The sequence below is a fragment of the Lactuca sativa genome, chromosome 9, assembly GCF_002870075.4.
Source record: "Lactuca sativa cultivar Salinas chromosome 9, Lsat_Salinas_v11, whole genome shotgun sequence".
NCBI lineage: Eukaryota > Viridiplantae > Streptophyta > Magnoliopsida > Asterales > Asteraceae > Lactuca > Lactuca sativa.
Genome location: NC_056631.2, coordinates 211912460 through 211931451, shown reverse-complemented (window position 1 = coordinate 211931451; position 18992 = coordinate 211912460). Strand labels below are relative to the sequence as shown.

General features: G+C 36.1%; 2 protein-coding genes across 2 annotated transcripts; both read left to right on the top strand.

Annotated features, from left to right (window-relative positions):
* Positions 1–3275: 3275 nt before the first annotated feature.
* On the top strand, positions 3276–3893 carry LOC111899071 (protein PELPK1-like). The gene has a single exon (XM_023894957.2). It carries the CDS (start codon positions 3276–3278, stop codon positions 3891–3893), a length of 618 nt encoding a protein of 205 aa, XP_023750725.2.
* A 10389-nt stretch (positions 3894–14282) lies between these two features.
* Positions 14283–15750, top strand: LOC111899072 (protein PELPK1-like). Its single transcript, XM_023894958.1, has 2 exons — positions 14283–14744; positions 15535–15750. Exons 1-2 carry the CDS (start codon positions 14283–14285, stop codon positions 15748–15750), a joined length of 678 nt encoding a protein of 225 aa, XP_023750726.1.
* The last annotated feature ends 3242 nt before the right edge of the window (positions 15751–18992 follow it).

Genomic DNA, 18992 nt, shown 5'->3' with positions numbered 1-18992 from the left:
TTTTTAAAATGCTTAGATTTATGGCACGCAGAATAAGTGGCGCAAAATATATTGTAAACATGTGTTGTAATTGTGTGGCATTATAGACAATGTTATAAAGGAAGATGACATGCATTTAATGTGTCATAAAACGCATGTCATAAGTTTATGACATGCAAATGCATGTCATCTTCCCTACTTAAAAAAATGGAACACCTTTTTTTATCTTCTTTTCCTTCTGTTTCTTTCAACTTTCTTTCCTTTCCTTCCTTAAGTGGAACTCGGTAACTAGGCTTTAAGGAAGGATATGAAAGAAAACGGAGGATTGGCAGGGGAAGAAAATACTATTTTTCATGAAATATTTCCTCTCAGTCCTTTCTGGGATGAACGTAAGGGAAAGCGGATGGAAGGAAAGGCAACTTCCCTTTCTTTCTGTTCCTCTCCCATGAAAATAAAAAAATAAAAAAATAAAAAAATAAAAAATAAAAACTCGACAACATGGCGTTAATCAAAATGGAGTCAAGCTCGACATGTCATCATACCCACTACGTCTGTGTGAGTCCTCCCTTGGCTGCTATTCAATCTATGAAAGGAACTTGGGGGTTCGGTATTGGTCAACTCGGACCAACTGTTCTTGGCGATAACAATTCTTATTCCATGTATAACTTCTTAGTTCAATATTTCAATTATTTTTGAACTGGGTATCCAATTGTATTAACCACCTATTGAACCTAGATAATACTATAACCATGTACATATACTCGATTGCCAAGGAAATTTCAATGTAGCATTTCATATAGTTTTTATTTCTCAACCAATTCATCTATCTACATTCTATAAATAATATTGTTTTCATTTTAGATCCAAAAGCTTTTTTTTTAACATTTAATTTGTTTTTGGTTTAACATTATGTGTGGGCATCTATAGTTCTGAACATCCAAAACCATGGTATTCCGTAGTTGTTTTCAAGTGGCACATCTCATGAGAACCCTAAACACTTCCAATCGACATAACTTTTCCATTTCAAGTCCAAAAAGTTGATTCTTTTGTATTTCATTCTTAGTTGTCGTGGATCCATATAGGAACAACTAAGATACTGATATAGTGCACTAAAAACTGGATTTCGTTGACATTTCCTAGTAATTATTTACATGTTCACTTTTCTTCATTTCGCTAATAAGTTTCATGTATTAACCAAGACTTGCATTTTAAGCATTTTTACATTTTATTTATGGAAAACCTTTTTTTTGTTTTCTTTTCTTTCTGTTTCATTCAGCATCCGTTCCTTTCGGTCCTTAAGTTGAACTCCGTAACTAGGCTTTAAGGAGGAAAGAGAAGGAAACGAATGATTGATAGGGGAATAAAAGACTAATTTTTCATGAAATCTTTCCTCTCGAGCCCATTTGGGATGAATGTAAGGGAAAGGGAAGGGAATGAATTGCAACTTCCCTTTCTTTCCGTTCCTCTCCATTAGAAAAACACAACAACATGGCTTTAATCAAAATGGAATCAAGCTGGACATACCATTATACCTACTACGTATGTATGAGCCCTCCCTCGGCAGCTATTCGACTTATAAAAGGCGCTTCGGGGTTCACTCGGACCGTTTGTTATTGGTGATACGCATTCTTATACCATGCATAACTTCCTTATTTCAACACCCTAATTATTTTTGACCTGGGTACCTAATTGTATTAACCGCCTATTGGAACCAGGGTAATACTGAATCAGGTACATAAACTCGATTGCCAAAGAAAGTTCCATGTATCATTTCATATATATTTTAGTACTCAACCTGTTCATGTATCTACATTCTATACATAATATTACTTTCATTTTAGTTGCAAAAGCTTATTTTTTAACATTCTATTTGCTTTTCGTTTAACATTATGTGTGAGCATCAAGATTTCTGATTCCGAACCAAGGTTTTCCGTAGTTTTTTTCAAGTGGTACATCTCATAAAAACCCTTAACACTTCCATTTGACATAACTTTTACATTTCAAGTCCAAAAAGCTGAGTTTTTTTTTTTTTTTTTTTTTTTTTTTTTTTTTTTTTTTTTTTTTGCATTTCATTCTTTGTTGATCCATATAGGAACAACTAAATTACTTATGCAGTGCACTAAAAACTGGTTTTCATTGCCATTTCCTTGTAATTATTCACATGTTCACTTTTCTTCTTTTCGCTAATAAGTTTCATGTATTAACCAAAACCCACATTTTAAGCATTCTTACATTTTGCTTAATATTTACAACCTTACTTTAAGGATTTAAACTCGCATCCAAAAACCATTTCTTGTTTGCAAGTGTTCGTATGCCACATTCTATCTTGTTCCCCTTTCATGTACCTTGGCATTCCTATATGCCTCTTAAATTTTGGGGTGTTAAATACGTGACCTACATAAGTGTATAATGTCAAAGGGAAGGAAAGTGTCCGGATTAGTTAGAATCGTAAAGAGGTAAATTTTTAATTATAGAAAGTTGGCAACAACCGAATATTTTACTACGCGAATGCTTATAAAAATAAATAATAATTGAGTAAGTAAATGATCAATGCCAATTTAGCAAGTGAGGTGCGGTTTTTCTCTTTTCTTTGGAATTTTGAACTTCTCCAAATTTGGTAGATCTATCCACCAGAATGGTTGGCGGTATAATCTTAGGCCTGCTTGACCGCCGTGCATCACTTTGAAAATCAAGCTCCTCGTTAGTTCTAGTTCATAGAAAAAAATTGAATTTCTAACGAATGTAAAGTTAGTTGTAGCTTGAATTTTATGTTTTAATTGGTGAAATATCGGTTTGGAAAAAAATTATTTTACCTGCTTTCCTAAATATTCATATTGGTGCTAGATATATTTTCTTGTGTACCGGCCCAAAATTTAATTGTTTTGGATATAATTTATTTCATCGAATTACAGAAATTCTGTTTATATTTTCCACTTTTACTATCAATAACTAAAATTTATAACCTATCTACGAGTTTTTGCATAATTATGAAGAACCTACTATGTTTCATTTGTCAAAGACATAAACAAATATGCTTTCTATATATTAAACCCTCTTAATTAGGAAAGTCGCAGAGTGTCATCCCCACATTTTCATATCTTAAGACAGCTCAACTCTTATGTACAGATGAGAAGTTGAGCTAACTCTCCCAAATCTAAGAAATTCCTACCAACTCACGCACTTAACACTATTCCCAACATCCCACGTCCTCTATATAAATCCAAATGAAAACATGTACCATTTCAAGCCATCTCGAATTAACTTGTTAGTTTCTAATATCTACCTTTTGCAACACCATGGCAGGTTCTCTAAATTCCATAATCCTCATTCTTGTTTCTGTTAGCTTAGCATCATTTAGCGGGAACATCATTGCTGAGGAACGTAAACTTGCAGAGATGCCTGAGCTTCCCGTGGTTCCTAAGCCTGAGCTTCCCGTGGTTCCAAAGCCTGAGCTTCCGGTGCTTCCTAAGCCTGAGCTTCCTGTCATTCCTAAGCCTGAGATTCCCGTACTTCCTAAACCTGAGCTTCCAAAGCCTGAGCTTCCAGTGCTTCCTAAGCCTGAGCTTCCGGTCGTTCCTAAGCCTGAGATTCCCGTACTTCCTAAACCTGAGCTTCCAAAGCCTGAGCTTCCGGTGCTTCCTAAGCCTGAGCTTCCAGTCGTTCCTAAGCCTGAGCTTCCCGTGGTGCTTAAGCCTGAGGTTCCCGTGGTTCCAAAGCCTGAGATTCTTCCAAAGCCTGAGCTTCACGTGCTTCCAAAGCCTGAGCTACCTGAGGTTCCAAAACCTGATGTTCCTGTAGTTCCAAAGCCTGCTAAGGTTCCTGAGTTTCCAAAGCCCACGTTTCCCGTCATTCCGAAGCCCACATTGCCAGAGTTGCCTAAGGATTTTCATATCCCTTCTGTTACCCATCCATAAAGTAATGCTTTTTGCAAAGCTAGATGTCTATTGATTCACCTTACAACTGCTACTTTTAGTACCTAGATCTCAAAAGAAATCAAGACACACAAACTCACAACATCATCAGTTCTTTTTATTAAGAACCAGAAGGTTTTCATCAAACTTACATATAAAACCTCACTACAATATTCACTCTTCTCTCTACAAAGAATCCTCACTACAAACCTCTCACCTAATCTACACTCTATTACACGAGATTAGAAAGAAACAATAGATTCTAAGAACAAACCCTAGAGAAATAAGAGACGAAGAAGATGAAGAAACAAATCTGATCTATATGTTCTAAATGTTACGCACACACATAGAGAAATATATACCCTAGACTAGTCAACCGGGTCACCAATGGATCAAATACAACCCGCGTGTTTTACACCTCAACCAAACCACATCTTCAATCCAATATTCCTGCAAAAATACACAACATACCCTTCTATACAAAAACATAACAGAGTAACAAAAACACAAATATTAAAGGATACATAAAAGGATATAAATGAATTATAAGTTTGTATTATAATATCTTGATAATTCAACACCCCTCCTCAATCTTATAATTCAACTCAATCAACACCGGTCCTGAAAAGGATCAACCATACCTAAACCTTTGCAAATCCATTCATGTTGTCCAACTCCTAATTGTTTAGTAAAAACATCTGCTAGATTATACTCTGAACTTACTTTATGAATTTCAACAATTCCTTTTGAAACTCTATCTCTTATAAAATGAGTATCAACATCAAAATGTTTAGTTTTCTCATGAAATACTGGATTATGAACCAGTTTTATATATGACTCATTATCACAAAAGATAGAAATAGGTGTTAAATCTTTCAAACCAACATCAAACAACAATTTTAAAATCCACATTATTTCACATGAAACAACACCAAGTGCCCTGTATTCTGATTCTGTAGAGGACCGAGAAACTGTATCCTGTTTCTTACTTTTCCAGGACACAATGGTATGACCAAGAAAAATAACATATCCTGTTACTGATTTTCTGGACATCAAACACTTAGCCCAATCAGCATCAACAAAGCCTTTTAAAACCAGATTACCTTTAGTAATAGAAAAACCCCTTCCAGGATTTAACTTCAAATATCTAAGTAACCTAACAGCAACATTAAAATGAGATTTTCTTGGAGAATGCATAAATTGACTCAATACTTGAACAACATATGAAATATTTGGTCGAGTAATGGTCAAATAAATGAGCTTTCCAACTAACTTTTGAAAAAGAACAACATTATGAACAAGTGAATCATTAACATCAATACCTTCTTTTCTAACTACCACATTACAATCAAGAGGAGTTTTAACTGGTTTACAACCTAACATTCCAAATTCATGCAACAGTTCCATACAATATTTCCTCTGACACAAACAAACACCTTCATTTATATCTATAACTTCCATACCTAAAAAAAACTTTAATTTTCCCAAATCTTTAATTAAAAACTTGGATTTCAAAAAATCTTTAACTTTGTTAATTTCATTATCACAATTCCCACTCAAAATTATGTCATCAACATATACAAGTAGTATAACAATATTACCACCAGAGCTCTTAACAAACAGTGAAAAATCATTTACACTTTGAACAAAACCAAAATCAAGTAAAAAACCACACAACTTTTCATTCCATTTCCTAGGAGCCTGCTTCAGCCCGTATAAAGATTTCAATAGCTTACAAACTTTATTATTATCTTTATTATTATATCCAGGGGCAAAGACATATAAACAACTTCTTCCAACTCACCATACAGAAAAGCATTATTAATATCCAATTGAAATAAATTCCAATTAGAATTAACTGCAAGTGAAATAACCAATCTAATAGAAGCCATTTTTGCAACAGGTGAAAAAGTTTCATCAAAATCTATACCTTCCCTCTGATTATACCCCTTAGCTACAAGCCTTGCCTTAAATCTTTCTATTTCACCATTGGATTTATACTTTATTTTATATACCCATTTACAACCAATGGGTTTCCTGTCAGGAGGTAAATCACAAATCTTCCATGTATTATTTCTATATAATGCTTCAATTTCCTCATTCATAGCATTTATCCAATTAGGATCCAATGATGCTTGGTAATAAGTTTGTGGTTCAACTGATTTATTTAAATTTGTTGCAAAACATTTATTGTCAAAACTAAGAAAAGAATAATTAACTGACCGTTCAATTCCAAATGTATATTTTCCTTCTACAATAAAATCATTAAATTTTTGAGGAAATTTAGACTCATGACTAGATTTTCTAAAAACAAGTTGTCGAGAATCAGTATGACTTTCCTCAGAACTATTAGTGGAGTCTGATGCAACAACCTCAGGTTGCGAAACAGAAGTATCACCACCACGTATACCTTCATGATTAGGTATTGTTGCATCTAAAGGAGAATTACCATCAATAACAAAATCAGTTGCACCAGATGGTTGATTAACAACTGAGTCACCATCCTGATTATTACTCTCAAACTCTCTACTATTTTGATCATCATTAATATTTTCAGAGACCAAAAGTTCATCATAGGAAAATGGATCCCAAGAACCCTTAGCATGTGAAAAAGTCGACTCAAGAGACTCAGAAAATTCAATAGATTTAGATGCCAACTTAAACGGAAACACAGTTTCATAAAATTTCACATCCCTGGAAAAGAAACAATAACCATTGTCAAGACTAAATAACTTGTAACCTTTTTTAGCACTTGAATATCCAATCAAAACACATTTCTCAGATCTTTCAGAAAATTTATCAGTATTGTTCAACTTAGTAGCAAAAACTAAGCACCCAAAAACACGAATATTATCATAAGTTGGAATACGATTATAAACCAACTCAAAAGGTGTTTTCCCATTTAAAACAGAGGATGGAGTTCTATTTATTAAAAAAACTGCAGTCAGAATAGAATCTCCCCAGAACCTTTTAGGCAAACCAGCTTGAAACAACAAAGACCTAGCAACATTTAATAAACGTCTATGTTTCCGTTCAACCACTCCATTTTGTTGTGGAGTGTGAACACATGATGTTTGATGCATAACTCCTTTAGTTTTAAGAAAACTTGTCATTTTTATATTAACAAATTCTGTTTCATTATCAGATCTAATAATCTTTAAATTGACATTAAACTGATTTTCTAACAACATAACAAATTCATGAAAACAGGTAAACACTTCATCTTTAGACTTCATCAAATAAACCCATGTTGCTCTAGTATAATCATCTACAATAGTAAGAAAAAATCTAAAACCACCAATGGATGTAACTCTGTAAGGACCCTAAACATCTAAATGAACAAGTTCCCCAAGACTAACTGACTTGTGTTCACTCAAAGGAAAAGGCTCTCTAGTTTGTTTGGCCTTATGACAAACATCACAAGGCATAAATGGATCATTTTCATAATTCAAAAAAGGTTTTAAACAATTAAGTGCCTTATCAGCTGGATGTCCCATTCTATTATGCCAGGTCAATTTTGAAACAAAACATTTATGATTATTAAACACTGAGTTTGACCTACCTAGCAATTGATTTTCCAAATAATAAAGACCTCCAAACTCTTTACCAGTCTTCACAGTCTCCATTGACAGTGAATCCTGAATAAAGCAATTATTTTCATCAAAAATGACTTTACATTTATTCTCTTTACAAATCTTATGAACTGACAAAAGACTAACATGAAATTCTGGAATAACAAAAACATCAGATAAACCAATAGAATTGGACAGATTAATATTTCCAATCTTATCTATTTTAGCAGTTGAACCATTTGGATGATCAACTCTCAAATTAAGTTTGGAAACATCAACCAAATCAGAAAGATCTGATTCAGAAGCAGTCATACGCTGACTAGCTCCTGAATCAATAATCCACTTCTCTTTGTTAAAGAAAACATTATTACAAAACATACCTGCCATATTAGCATTAACAGGTACTCCTTCAGATAATTCCTTTTCATGAAGAAGAGACATTAACTTTGTATATTGATCATTTGTTAGAAAATGATGATCAGACTTATCAGAAGAAACAGCAGAAACATTAGCACTATCACTAATATGAGGAGACATAGTAGACATAGTAGAAGATTTATTAAACTCTGATTTGGGTTTAAAATCCTTAGGATACCCAATAAGCTTATAGCACTTTTCAATAGTGTGTCCTTTAATCCCACAATTCTTACAGATTAAATTCTGATTTCTTCCTTTAAATTTTGTATTATCAGAAAATTTACCAGCAAAAGCAGAAGAGTGTTGATTTTTATTAGACAGAACTGAAACATTTCCATGTTTCGGATTAGACTCTTCTCTAGAAATAATAGAAAAAGCAGTTCTTACATCAGGCAATGGTTCCATTATTAGAATATGACTTTTAACCTGGTTATATGAGTCATCAAGACCACTAAGAAACTGTATAAGCTTCATTAGTTTAGAGTGATTTTTAGAACTAGTAGCTGCTTCACAAGTGCAATCAGGACACTTTGTTAAGCCATCAAACTCTTTCCATAGTCCATCCAACTTATTAAAATAATCAGACACTGACAGAGTACCTTGTGTGAGACTATTAATTTGCTGGTGAACATTGAAAACAACTGACCCATCAGCCTTATAATAGGTTTCACAAAGTTCATTCCATACATCCAAAGCAAATTCAGAACAGGCATGTCCAATATAAATGGATTCAGAAAGAGAGTTAAGAATCCATGAACAAACTATAGCATTAACCTTGTCCCACCTCATAGATTTAGTGGTATCTGTTTTATCCTTTAATTCAGTTCCTTCAATAAAACCTTGTTTATTTCTGGCTTTAAGAGCCCTAGTCATAGAACTTTTCCAAACACGAAAATTTTCAGTACCAAGAAGTTTGAAGCTTATAATAGTTGTTACAGAATGATCAGAAGGATGCAAATAAAGAGGATCATCAAAATCTATAGCATCTATTTTTGTAGATGACTCAGGTGGTGTATCAGTCATGATTATAAAAACCAATCAAGACTCCAGACAAACAAGAACAAGAATTAGAGAAAAAAAGTGTGCGATACTTACAAAGATCCTCTATAAAGTGCTCAGCAAGCAGCAATGTAGTTCCGATGAATCTCTATCACAGATTCACCGCTGAAACCCAACTTGGGCATTCAAATGCCAGAACCAATCTGATTTTAGAACCTTGTTTGCACGATCTTAACGTTGACCGTTGAGATAGCGTTAACCGTTAGGATTAACCCTAAGCGTTTACAACTATCACGAACGTTTACTCTTAAAACGTGACAAGAGAACAACCAGATTGATGATCACCTCACAATCTCAACAAATCGTAACAACTCTTCCAGATCACAAGATCCCAGGAGTAAAAAAACGAAAAACAAAGAATCTGACCGGATCTAGACACAAGACCTGAAACCCTAACTCGAAGAACCAGATCTAGACACAGATCTGAAACCCTAACTCGAATCTAGTTAGAAAACCAAAAACAAAAAACCGCAACCAGTCTCTGATACCATCAAAAGAAATCAAGACACACAAACTCACAACATCATCAGTTCTTTTTATTAAGAACCAGAAGGTTTTCATCAAACTTACATATAAAACCTCACTACAATATTCACTCTTCTCTCTACAAAGAATCCTCACTACAAACCTCTCACCTAATCTACACTCTATTACACGAGATTAGAAAGAAACAATAGATTCTAAGAACAAACCCTAGAGAAAAAAGAGACGAAGAAGATGAAGAAACAAATCTGATCTATATGTTCTAAATGTTACGCACACACATAGAGAAATATATACCCTAGACTAGTCAACCGGGTCACCAATGGATCAAATACAACCCGCGTGTTTTACACTTCAACCAAACCACATCTTCAGTCCAATATTCCAGCAAAAATACACAACATACCCTTCTATACAAAAACATAACAGAATAACAAAAACACAAATATTAAAGGTTACATAAAAGGATATAAATGAATTATAAGTTTGTATTATAATATCTTGATAATTCAACAAGATCTCTGTGGAATGCTGATGAAGTTTGGATGATTATTTATTTGTTTTCAGGGTTATATATATAGTATGGTCATTTATACATGTATTTCATTAAAATATTGATTAATACATGTGTTTGATTTTTGTATACGAAATGTTGTTGGTAGCAATTAATGTCACGAACTAGGATCCATAAATTAAAGGTTTTCAATTTATAAGCTGAAAACAAATCATGAACAAATATCACCCTTTTCTATAATTAATCAATTTGGATGGAAAAGGAATGGAAAATGAACATTTATTTGTCACTCAAGTAATTGCACACATTGTTCCTGCAGTGGGATCTATTTCACCATGGTGCATCAGGCCCTTCACTCCACCAAAACACTAAATTTAATCATCAAATTGAATAGGTTTACAGAATCTGATAAATACTTCAGTCCACAGTTGTGTCACAAAAATCAAGAGACATATATAAATGCTATTCGCAAGGCAAATGTCCTTATGTGATTCGTCAACTTCAAAAGACTTTGTACTCGGTACAATCTAGTTGTACATGTCTGGGATTGGTATTCTTTTAAATGCTGCGCTTTTCCTGCAGCACCGTGAAGATGATAGTATTTGTTTATCGAATTCCCCATCATCAAAGATCAGTGAGAGGTTGTGGTCAGATGGCATTGCTGCTATGATAAATTTATTTGTCTATACTTTTGGCAATAACATTGACAAGATGCTCAAAACCGACCAAGAGGCATGTTTGAATCTGACTTCACCTAGCAATATGACTAAGTTCAGCTTGCCATCTTACTGTCCTTAGCTGATGAGATGATTTATGAAGTCGCAGATGAAGAAAATGTCTCTATGGTTGATACTTGAGAGTCTGTACAAGACAAACTTCTTAACGAACAAATTACTATTGAAGCAACAATTATTCTCCCTACGAATGAAGAAGGTAATGTTCTTGAAGGACCATTTTGACGTGTTACTCCAAGTTGCTGCAAACCTTATGGAAACACTCTGGATGGCCAAGAGTAGGTAAAACATCACTCGCATATGGTGATTTTAAAATGGTCTTAAAATATAGTTTTCATCCAATAATGAGAGTTTATGTTGCTAAAACATGTGCGGATATGCATTTGGTGCGCAATTAAATTTAGTTTAAAGCATAGTGACGATATTACAATGGATCTCAAAACATAACTACAAGTACGATATTACGTCTATATCATCTTCTAAATAACCAAGCATCCTTCTTCATCTCTAACATGTCAAAATATAGCATAAGGCGTGAGAATGTCTTATGAGAATACCCGAGTGAAACTCTTCAAGAGTAAAGGATAATGACAGTCGTCTATACTTGGAGTTGAGCCTCCAAAATACTTTAAATCAACAAAACATCCCAATACCCTTAAAGCGGGTTCATATAATATCATTGACTTCTGAAGACATATCAACATATTAGTTTCACAACATTAGTAGAAATGCAATGCCTATGATCCTAAACCCAATTTCCATGTCCATCCGGCAATATACCACAAGGTTTGTGCGTCCACATAACATCGTATCGGTTATACAATCCTCCCTACATAACATGGTATCAGTCATACATGGATTCGTGGGTAGTACACAACCCACCATGTACAACCTTACCAACATAATAACATAATAGTTGACTTGTGGACCATTGCACATGCCCACTTAAAGGGTATCTAACTACTTTATGCATTGTAGTGATTAATATCCATAAATAAAACCAATCACAGCACATAATAATAGATTTTGGTATTGTGTAGTCACCTAGGGATCACCTAGGGATGGGCTTTTTAACCGAAAAAGCAATTCGGAATGAGATACGAACCTGTTGGAACTGGTTAGTGGTAATCGGTCGGGTTCTCTGCTCTTAGTTTATGACTTATTCCACTTCTGTTTTTTTTGGTGTCTGGTCCGGTTCCGTTTCAAACACTTTCTTAAATTGCACATTTTTGTAGCACCCCATCTTTCAATAACTTCAAATTCATCCCTTGGACTTTGAATTATGTCATGTTTGGCCCTTGTTTTGGAAAGAAGTGGCAAAATTGTGATTTTGGAAACTTGAGTAGTACGCTGGGTGTACATGTGAGTACGCTAAGCGTAGTAGGGCGTGCCCAAGTACACTGGGCGTACACATATGTATGTTGGGCGTACGAGTGCCAGAGTTAAACCTTAACTTTTAGGGTTTGTGGAATAGTTAAGCACCTTATGAACCATTTCCTCTCATCTTTTCCATCCTCCAAGCCTTTGATCCGTTTTTAGCAAAACCTAGTCCATAAGAGAGAGTTTTAGAGCCTAAGTGTGTTGGTGATGTGATTGAATGAGAAGAAAGAGCATCAAGGAGTCAAGGAAGGAATCAAGCTTGTAGATCTGAGGTTGTCACCAGCTCGGGGAGCTTTAGAAGGTATAAAGCTTCTACCTTTATGCTTGAATTGTGTAGATCTTGTTTTGGCCAGTTTTTGGTATCCTTCTTCTCCCAAGAGTCCCAATATTGTGCATGCTTTTCTTTGGTCGAGTTAAGTTGTCCTTTCAGAACTTAGGATGGGTCCTAAGGCATAAAAATGAGGTCCCTTGAGCTAGTTTGGTTCTTAGTTCATTGTAGGAGGTCTTAATGGGTTAAGAACATGTATTAAGTATTTTCTGGTCAACCAAAGTCTTAAAGTCTGAGACTTTATGGTTCTACAGCACATTTGAGTAGTCGATCTAAAGTTTAAGCTCAAGTGATTAATCCATTAAGCACTTATAGAAGGTTTAAGTTTTGCACGAGTACACCCCGCGTAAGCTTCTGTACGCCCCACGTTCGGATTCAATCCCCCGTAATGGGTCAATGCAAGGCAAGGTACGCCCAGCATACCAAAGGGGTACGCCCCCCGTAGTCCCCCTGATTGGATTTTAGATTTTGGGCTTCGGGTATTGGGCCATCTTTTGGGCTTTGATACTTGGGCCCTAATGGAATGAGTATATAAGTGTGTTTTAGGGCTAAGTAGAGGATCGCACCTTTGGACAAGGCCCAATAAGGAGTTGGGCCCAATTTGGAAAAATTGGCCAAGTGTAGGCTTGAAGGGGCTTGGGCCTTTGGATCAAGATTTTGGTTTGGCCTACATTGGGTTGTCATGGATCATCTGGGGTTTTATGGTTTGGGATTTTAGCTTGCTAAATCTTCTTGGGTGAATGGAACTAGGCCCAATTTGGAAAATTGGGCCACAATTAGGCTAAGAGTTTATTTTGATATTGGACCTTTTGTCATCTGTTTTGGTCCTTCGCTTTGGGCCAAGTTTGAGGAAGGGTAAAAAGGTCTTTTACCCTGTTTATTATACTCATTATATGGGTTAGTGGCTAGATGCTAATGATTGTCATTTTGGTATCTTCTAGCAGATCTGCAGCTAGAGGCTATTCATGGAATCAGCTATTGTTAGAGTGTTGTCTTGATGATGATGGTTTGGGATCTGGCAGTCAGCAGTCAGGGATCGTCTGTGTGTTTCGGTAACGCGAGGTGAGTTTTCCTTATTGTACTAACAGGGACGAAGGAACCAATATTGTCCCTTTGGTTGATATCCTGAGATTGTTGATATGCCGAGTAAAGAATAGATATGCATGAGTATGCTAGTTATGGATATGATAGTCTGGTAGATCTGCAGGACTGCCTGTGATATTGTCTGATTATCTTTATAGGATATTATATGTTATATGTTTCACATATTGTGTGGGTTGGGTTGAGGGTGTACTTCTTTGTGTTGTAGCCAACAAACCCTAGAGTATTCGAGATATGAGCTGAGGGCCAGGGATGGCATGTCATACTCATACTGAGGACTCATTAGCATACCATATATGACCTCAGGGCCAGGAAGGGAATGTCAGACTCATACTGAGGGCATTTTAGCATTCCATATATGAGCTCAGGGCCAGGGAGGGCATGCCAGACTCATACTGAGGGCACATTAGCATTCCAGATACAAGCTGAGGACCGAGTAGTATGCTAGAATCGTACTCAGGGCTTGAGGGTATTGGAGCAATCCATATATGAGCTGAAGGCCGAGAAGGGCATGTCAGACTCATATTGAGCGCTCATGGGCATTCCAGATACGAGTTGAGGGCTGGTTAAGGCATGCTAGACTCATCCCCACATTTTCATATCTTAATTAAGACAGCTCAACACTTATGTACAGATGAGAAGTTGAGCTAACTCTCCCAAATCTAAGAAATTCCTACCAACTCACGTACTTCACACTATTCCCAACATCCCACGTCCGCTATATAAATCCAAATGAACACATGTACCATTTCAAGCCATCTCGAATTAACTTGTTAGTTTCTAATATCTACCTTTTGCAACACGATGGGAAGTTCTCACCTAAATTCCGAAATCCGGATTCTTTTTTCTGTCAGCTTAGCATCATTTAGCGGGAACATCATTGCTGATGCACGTAAACTTGTAGAGATCCCTAAGCTTCCCGTGGTTCCTAATCCTGAGCTTCCCGTGATTCCAAATCCTGAGCTTCCCGTGTTTCCAAAGCCTGAGCTTCCGGTGCTTCCTAAGCCTGAGCTTCCTGTCATTCCTAAGCCTGAGATTCTCGTAGTTCCTAAACCTGAGCTTCCAAAGCCTGAGCTTCCGGTCGTTCCTAACCCTGAGATTCCCGTACTTCCTAAACCTGAGCTTCCAAAGCCTGAGCTTCCGGTCGTTCCTAAGCCTGAGCTTCCCGTGCTGCTTAAGCCTGTGGTTCCCGTGGTTCCAAAGCCTGAGATTCCGGTTCTTCCAAAGCCTGAGCTTCACGTGCTTCCAAAGCCTGAGCTACCTGAGGTTTCATAACCTGATGTTCCTGTAGTTCCAAAGCCTGTTGAGGTTCCTGAGTTTCCAAAGCCCACGTTTCCCGTCATTTCGAAGCCCACATTGCCAGAGTTGCCTAAGGATTTTCCTATCCCTTCTGTTACTCATCCATAAAGTAATGCTTTTTGCAAAGCTAGATGTCTATTGATTCACATTACAATTGCTACTTTTAGTACCTAGATCTCCGTGGAATGCTGATGAAGTTTGGATGATTATTTATTTTTTTTCAGGGTTATATATATATATAGTATGGTCATTTATACATGTATTTCATTAAAATATTGATTACTACATGTGTTTGCTTTTTGTATACGAAATGTTGCTGGTAGCAATTAATGTCACGAACCAGGATCCATAAATTAAAGGTTTTCAATTTATAAGCTGAAAACAAATCATGAACAAATATCACCCTTTTCTATAATTAATCAATTTGGAAGGAAAAGGAATGGAAAATGAACATTTATTTGTCACTCAAGTAATTGCACACATTGTTCCTGCTATGGGATCTATTTCACCATGGTGCATCAGGCCCTTCACTCCACCAAAACACTAAATTTAATCATCAAATTGAGTAGGTTTACAGAATCCGATAAATACTTCAGTCCACAGTTGTGTCAAAAAAATCAAGAGACATATATAAATGCTATTCGCAAGGCAAATGTCCTTATGTGATTCGTCAACTTCAAAAGACTTTGTACTCGGTACAATCTAGCTATACATGTCTGGGATTGGTATTCTTTTAAATGTTGTGCTTTTCCTGCAGCACCGTGAAGATGATAGTATTTGTTTATCGAATTCCCCATCATCAAAGATCAGTGAGAGGTTGTTGTCAGATGGCATGGCTGCTATGATAAATTTATTTGTCTATACTTTTGGCAATAACATTGACAAGATGCTCAAAACCGACCAAGAGGCATGTTTGAATCAGATTTCACCTAGCAATATGACTAAGTTGAGCCTGCCGTCTTACTGTCCTTAGCTAATGAGATGATTTATGAAGTCGCAGATGAAGAAAATGTCACACCCCAAAACCAAGAACGGTGGAAACGTTCTGGGGCGGAGGACGTCATGTATAATATCAACAACAATGTAAAGTAGTAAACAAGCAACAACATCATCCATTGCATTAATAAAATAATTATTATACAATTGTATTCTGTCAAATTTTGATAAACACTATAGCATAAATCAAAATGAAAGATAAGTCTTGAACAAGCTCCATCTTCCTTTCTCCTTGCATCGGTACCTGTCTATGATGACCTGAGGATACAATTAATTTTGAAAGCGAGTATCAGCTTTAAAGCTGGTGAATTCATAAGTATATAAGTGCCATTGCCTTGTTTGTGAAAATCTATTATGAAAGCCATGTAAACCTTTAAATGAAAATGTTGAGGTAAGTATGAAATCCCTAGAAAAACCCTTATTTTCTATAAGTATGAAATGTAGTCTTCTACCAAGAACCGAATGTTCTGTATGTATGAAGTGTAGTTTTTCCTTTGTATTGACTAGTACTAAAAGTGCTTAGTCTAACTCATCGTTTATGTGAAAGGTATCACAAAATAAAGTAATAGGAAATACGTAATAAAGTAAATGTTAACCGCAGGTACTGGTGCTAACATGTACTTATATAACCTAATGAACATCCGAAGATTGTCCAATTGTCCTCTGTAGCAGCAACAGGGCGAGGGAAGGGTTAGTCCCCGTCAAGGTACTCCTAGTATAAGTAATAACCGTTGGCATCCGTAGATGTTCATCACCCACTGTTGCTAACAGATGAGTTCCAGAATGGTTAGTCCCGCACATATATAAGTGCCATTGCCTTGTTTGTGAAAATCTGTTATGAAAGCCATGTAAACCTTTAAATGAAAATGTTGAGGTAAGTATGAAATCCCTAGAAAAACCCTTATTTTCTATAAGTATGAAATGTAGTCTTCTACCAAGACCCGAATGTTCTGTATGTATGAAGTGTAGTTTTTCCTTTGTATTGACTAGTACTAAAAGTGCTTAGTCTAACTCATCGTTTATGTGAAAGGTATCACAAAATAAAGTAATAGGAAATACGTAATAAAGTAAATGTTAACCGGAGGTACTGGTGCTAACATGTACTTATATAACCTAATGAACATCCGAAGATTGTCCAATTGTCCTCTGTAGCAGCAACAGGGCGAGGGAAGGGTTAGTCCCCGTAAAGGTACTCCTAGTATAAGTAATAATCGTTGGCATCCGTAGATGTTCATCACCCACTGTTGCTAACAGATGAGTTCCAGAATGGTTAGTCCCGTACGTATATCCCGAGGTACTGTGGGATAGAGGCCCATCTAGGTATCCCGAGGTACTAGGGATAGGGTCTTGTCTAGATATCCCGAGGTACTAGGGATATGCAGGAAGATTTACACAGAAGGTACTAATAAATCATCCTCGCAATTTGAGATACAAATATTCACTATAAACAAGTATACACAGGTAAAGGTATCTACGTAAAGGTACTCTTGTAATGTGTTCATGTATCATGTAAGCATATGTAAAGGTACTCATGTATCAGGTAAGGTTCTAGTAAGAACTCATGAATGAACTGACTCTTGTGTGATTCCTTGTAATAGAAGTAATGTTTGATATCTTCAAATTATCCCTATGATAATCTACTATAATATAACTGGATGGTCATGTAGGTTTGTACACTCTTACTTCTCAAGAGTGTGGGAAACTAAATGAAAGATGTACGCTATAACATCAATACATATATAAGAATATAAGTGTATATGCATAGTTTAGTTCTAGAATGAAAAATGGTTTTTGTAAGACATCTTATGAGTTTTGAACAATAATTAACAATGATTTGATGTCATTTTAATAAACATTTCAAAGGTAAAACACTTGATAACAATGTGTTTTTAAGATGTAAAACCATTTCATGCATCACATTTTGTAGCATGTGAAATATGTTAAATGACAAACACAGTTATAAAATACATATCAATGATTAAATAACATGTTTGTTTCTACTTGTATTCCCCCCCCCCCCATTAAAGCATTTAAAATATTGATTAGGGGTATGAACTCACTTGAAAGTTTGAAGATAGCGAGATGGAAAACCGGGCAGAGTTTCGTCTCGGGAAACGGATTTTTTTCTCGGGATTCTCGGGAATCTCGGGAGTAAAATCGACCTTCGGGACTTGAGCAAAATGACCAGGGCTTCGGGTTTGAACGGGCACGGAAAACGAGGCAAAACGTAAGAGAAAAGAGAAGAAATGGGCAAGTTTTTCGGAAACCCTAGCATCCCTTTTATAGGGGTGTTGAACCCCCTCAGTACGCTGGGCGTACGAGGGTACGCAGCGCGTACTGGGACGTCATCGCTTAAGCACTTTGGATGGGAGAGCATAGAGGAGTAGGAGCGACGTGCACGATCCGAGGCCCTTGATTCGAGTATGCGGGGCGTACGAGGGTACGCAGGGCGTACTCCGGTCCTATCTGCTGACTCCCCTTCGTATATTACCAAGAATTTATATTTAAATTTATATTTATTTTAAATAAACTTCTCAAATTCATATCTCCTTCATACGAACTCTGTTTTTGACGTTCTTTATATCCACGCATAGGTGAGACTAAGATCTACAACTTTCGTTTAGATTCCGTTGGCAAATTATGAAATTATTTTTATTATTTATTTATTAAAATTACGTGATTAAGGAATTTCTTCAAAAATTCATAACTTCTTTATCCGACGCCCGTTTTCGTCAGACTTTTTACCGTTGCGCTAGTATTGTTGAGACCTTAGATTCTCATTTAGGTTGTTTCGGTCAAAAGTATCTCGAGCTCTATTTCGAGTTTTTAGCTGTCTACTGCTATACCCGAATCCTGGAAAAATCATAACTTCCTCATCCGAAGTCAGATTTGGACGTTCTTTTTATGTACGCTCACGGTTTGAGGTTATCTATAACTTTCATTTAGATACTTAAGGCTAAAAACTATTCTATTGAAACTTAGAATTTTTCGTTTAATCGGTATTGCCGGTTTTGCCGAGAATCTTCGGCTGGTCATAACTTCTTCATTATAACTCGGATTTTAGGGTTCTTTATATGTACGAAAACCTTGATACGATTCCTACTACTCTATTTAACCCAAATAAGATTTTAGGAAAGTTATATTTCGACCTAGATTTGATTGGTTTTACATTACATTGTCTCGAAATATCGGGTTGTCACATCATCCCCCCGTTAGAAG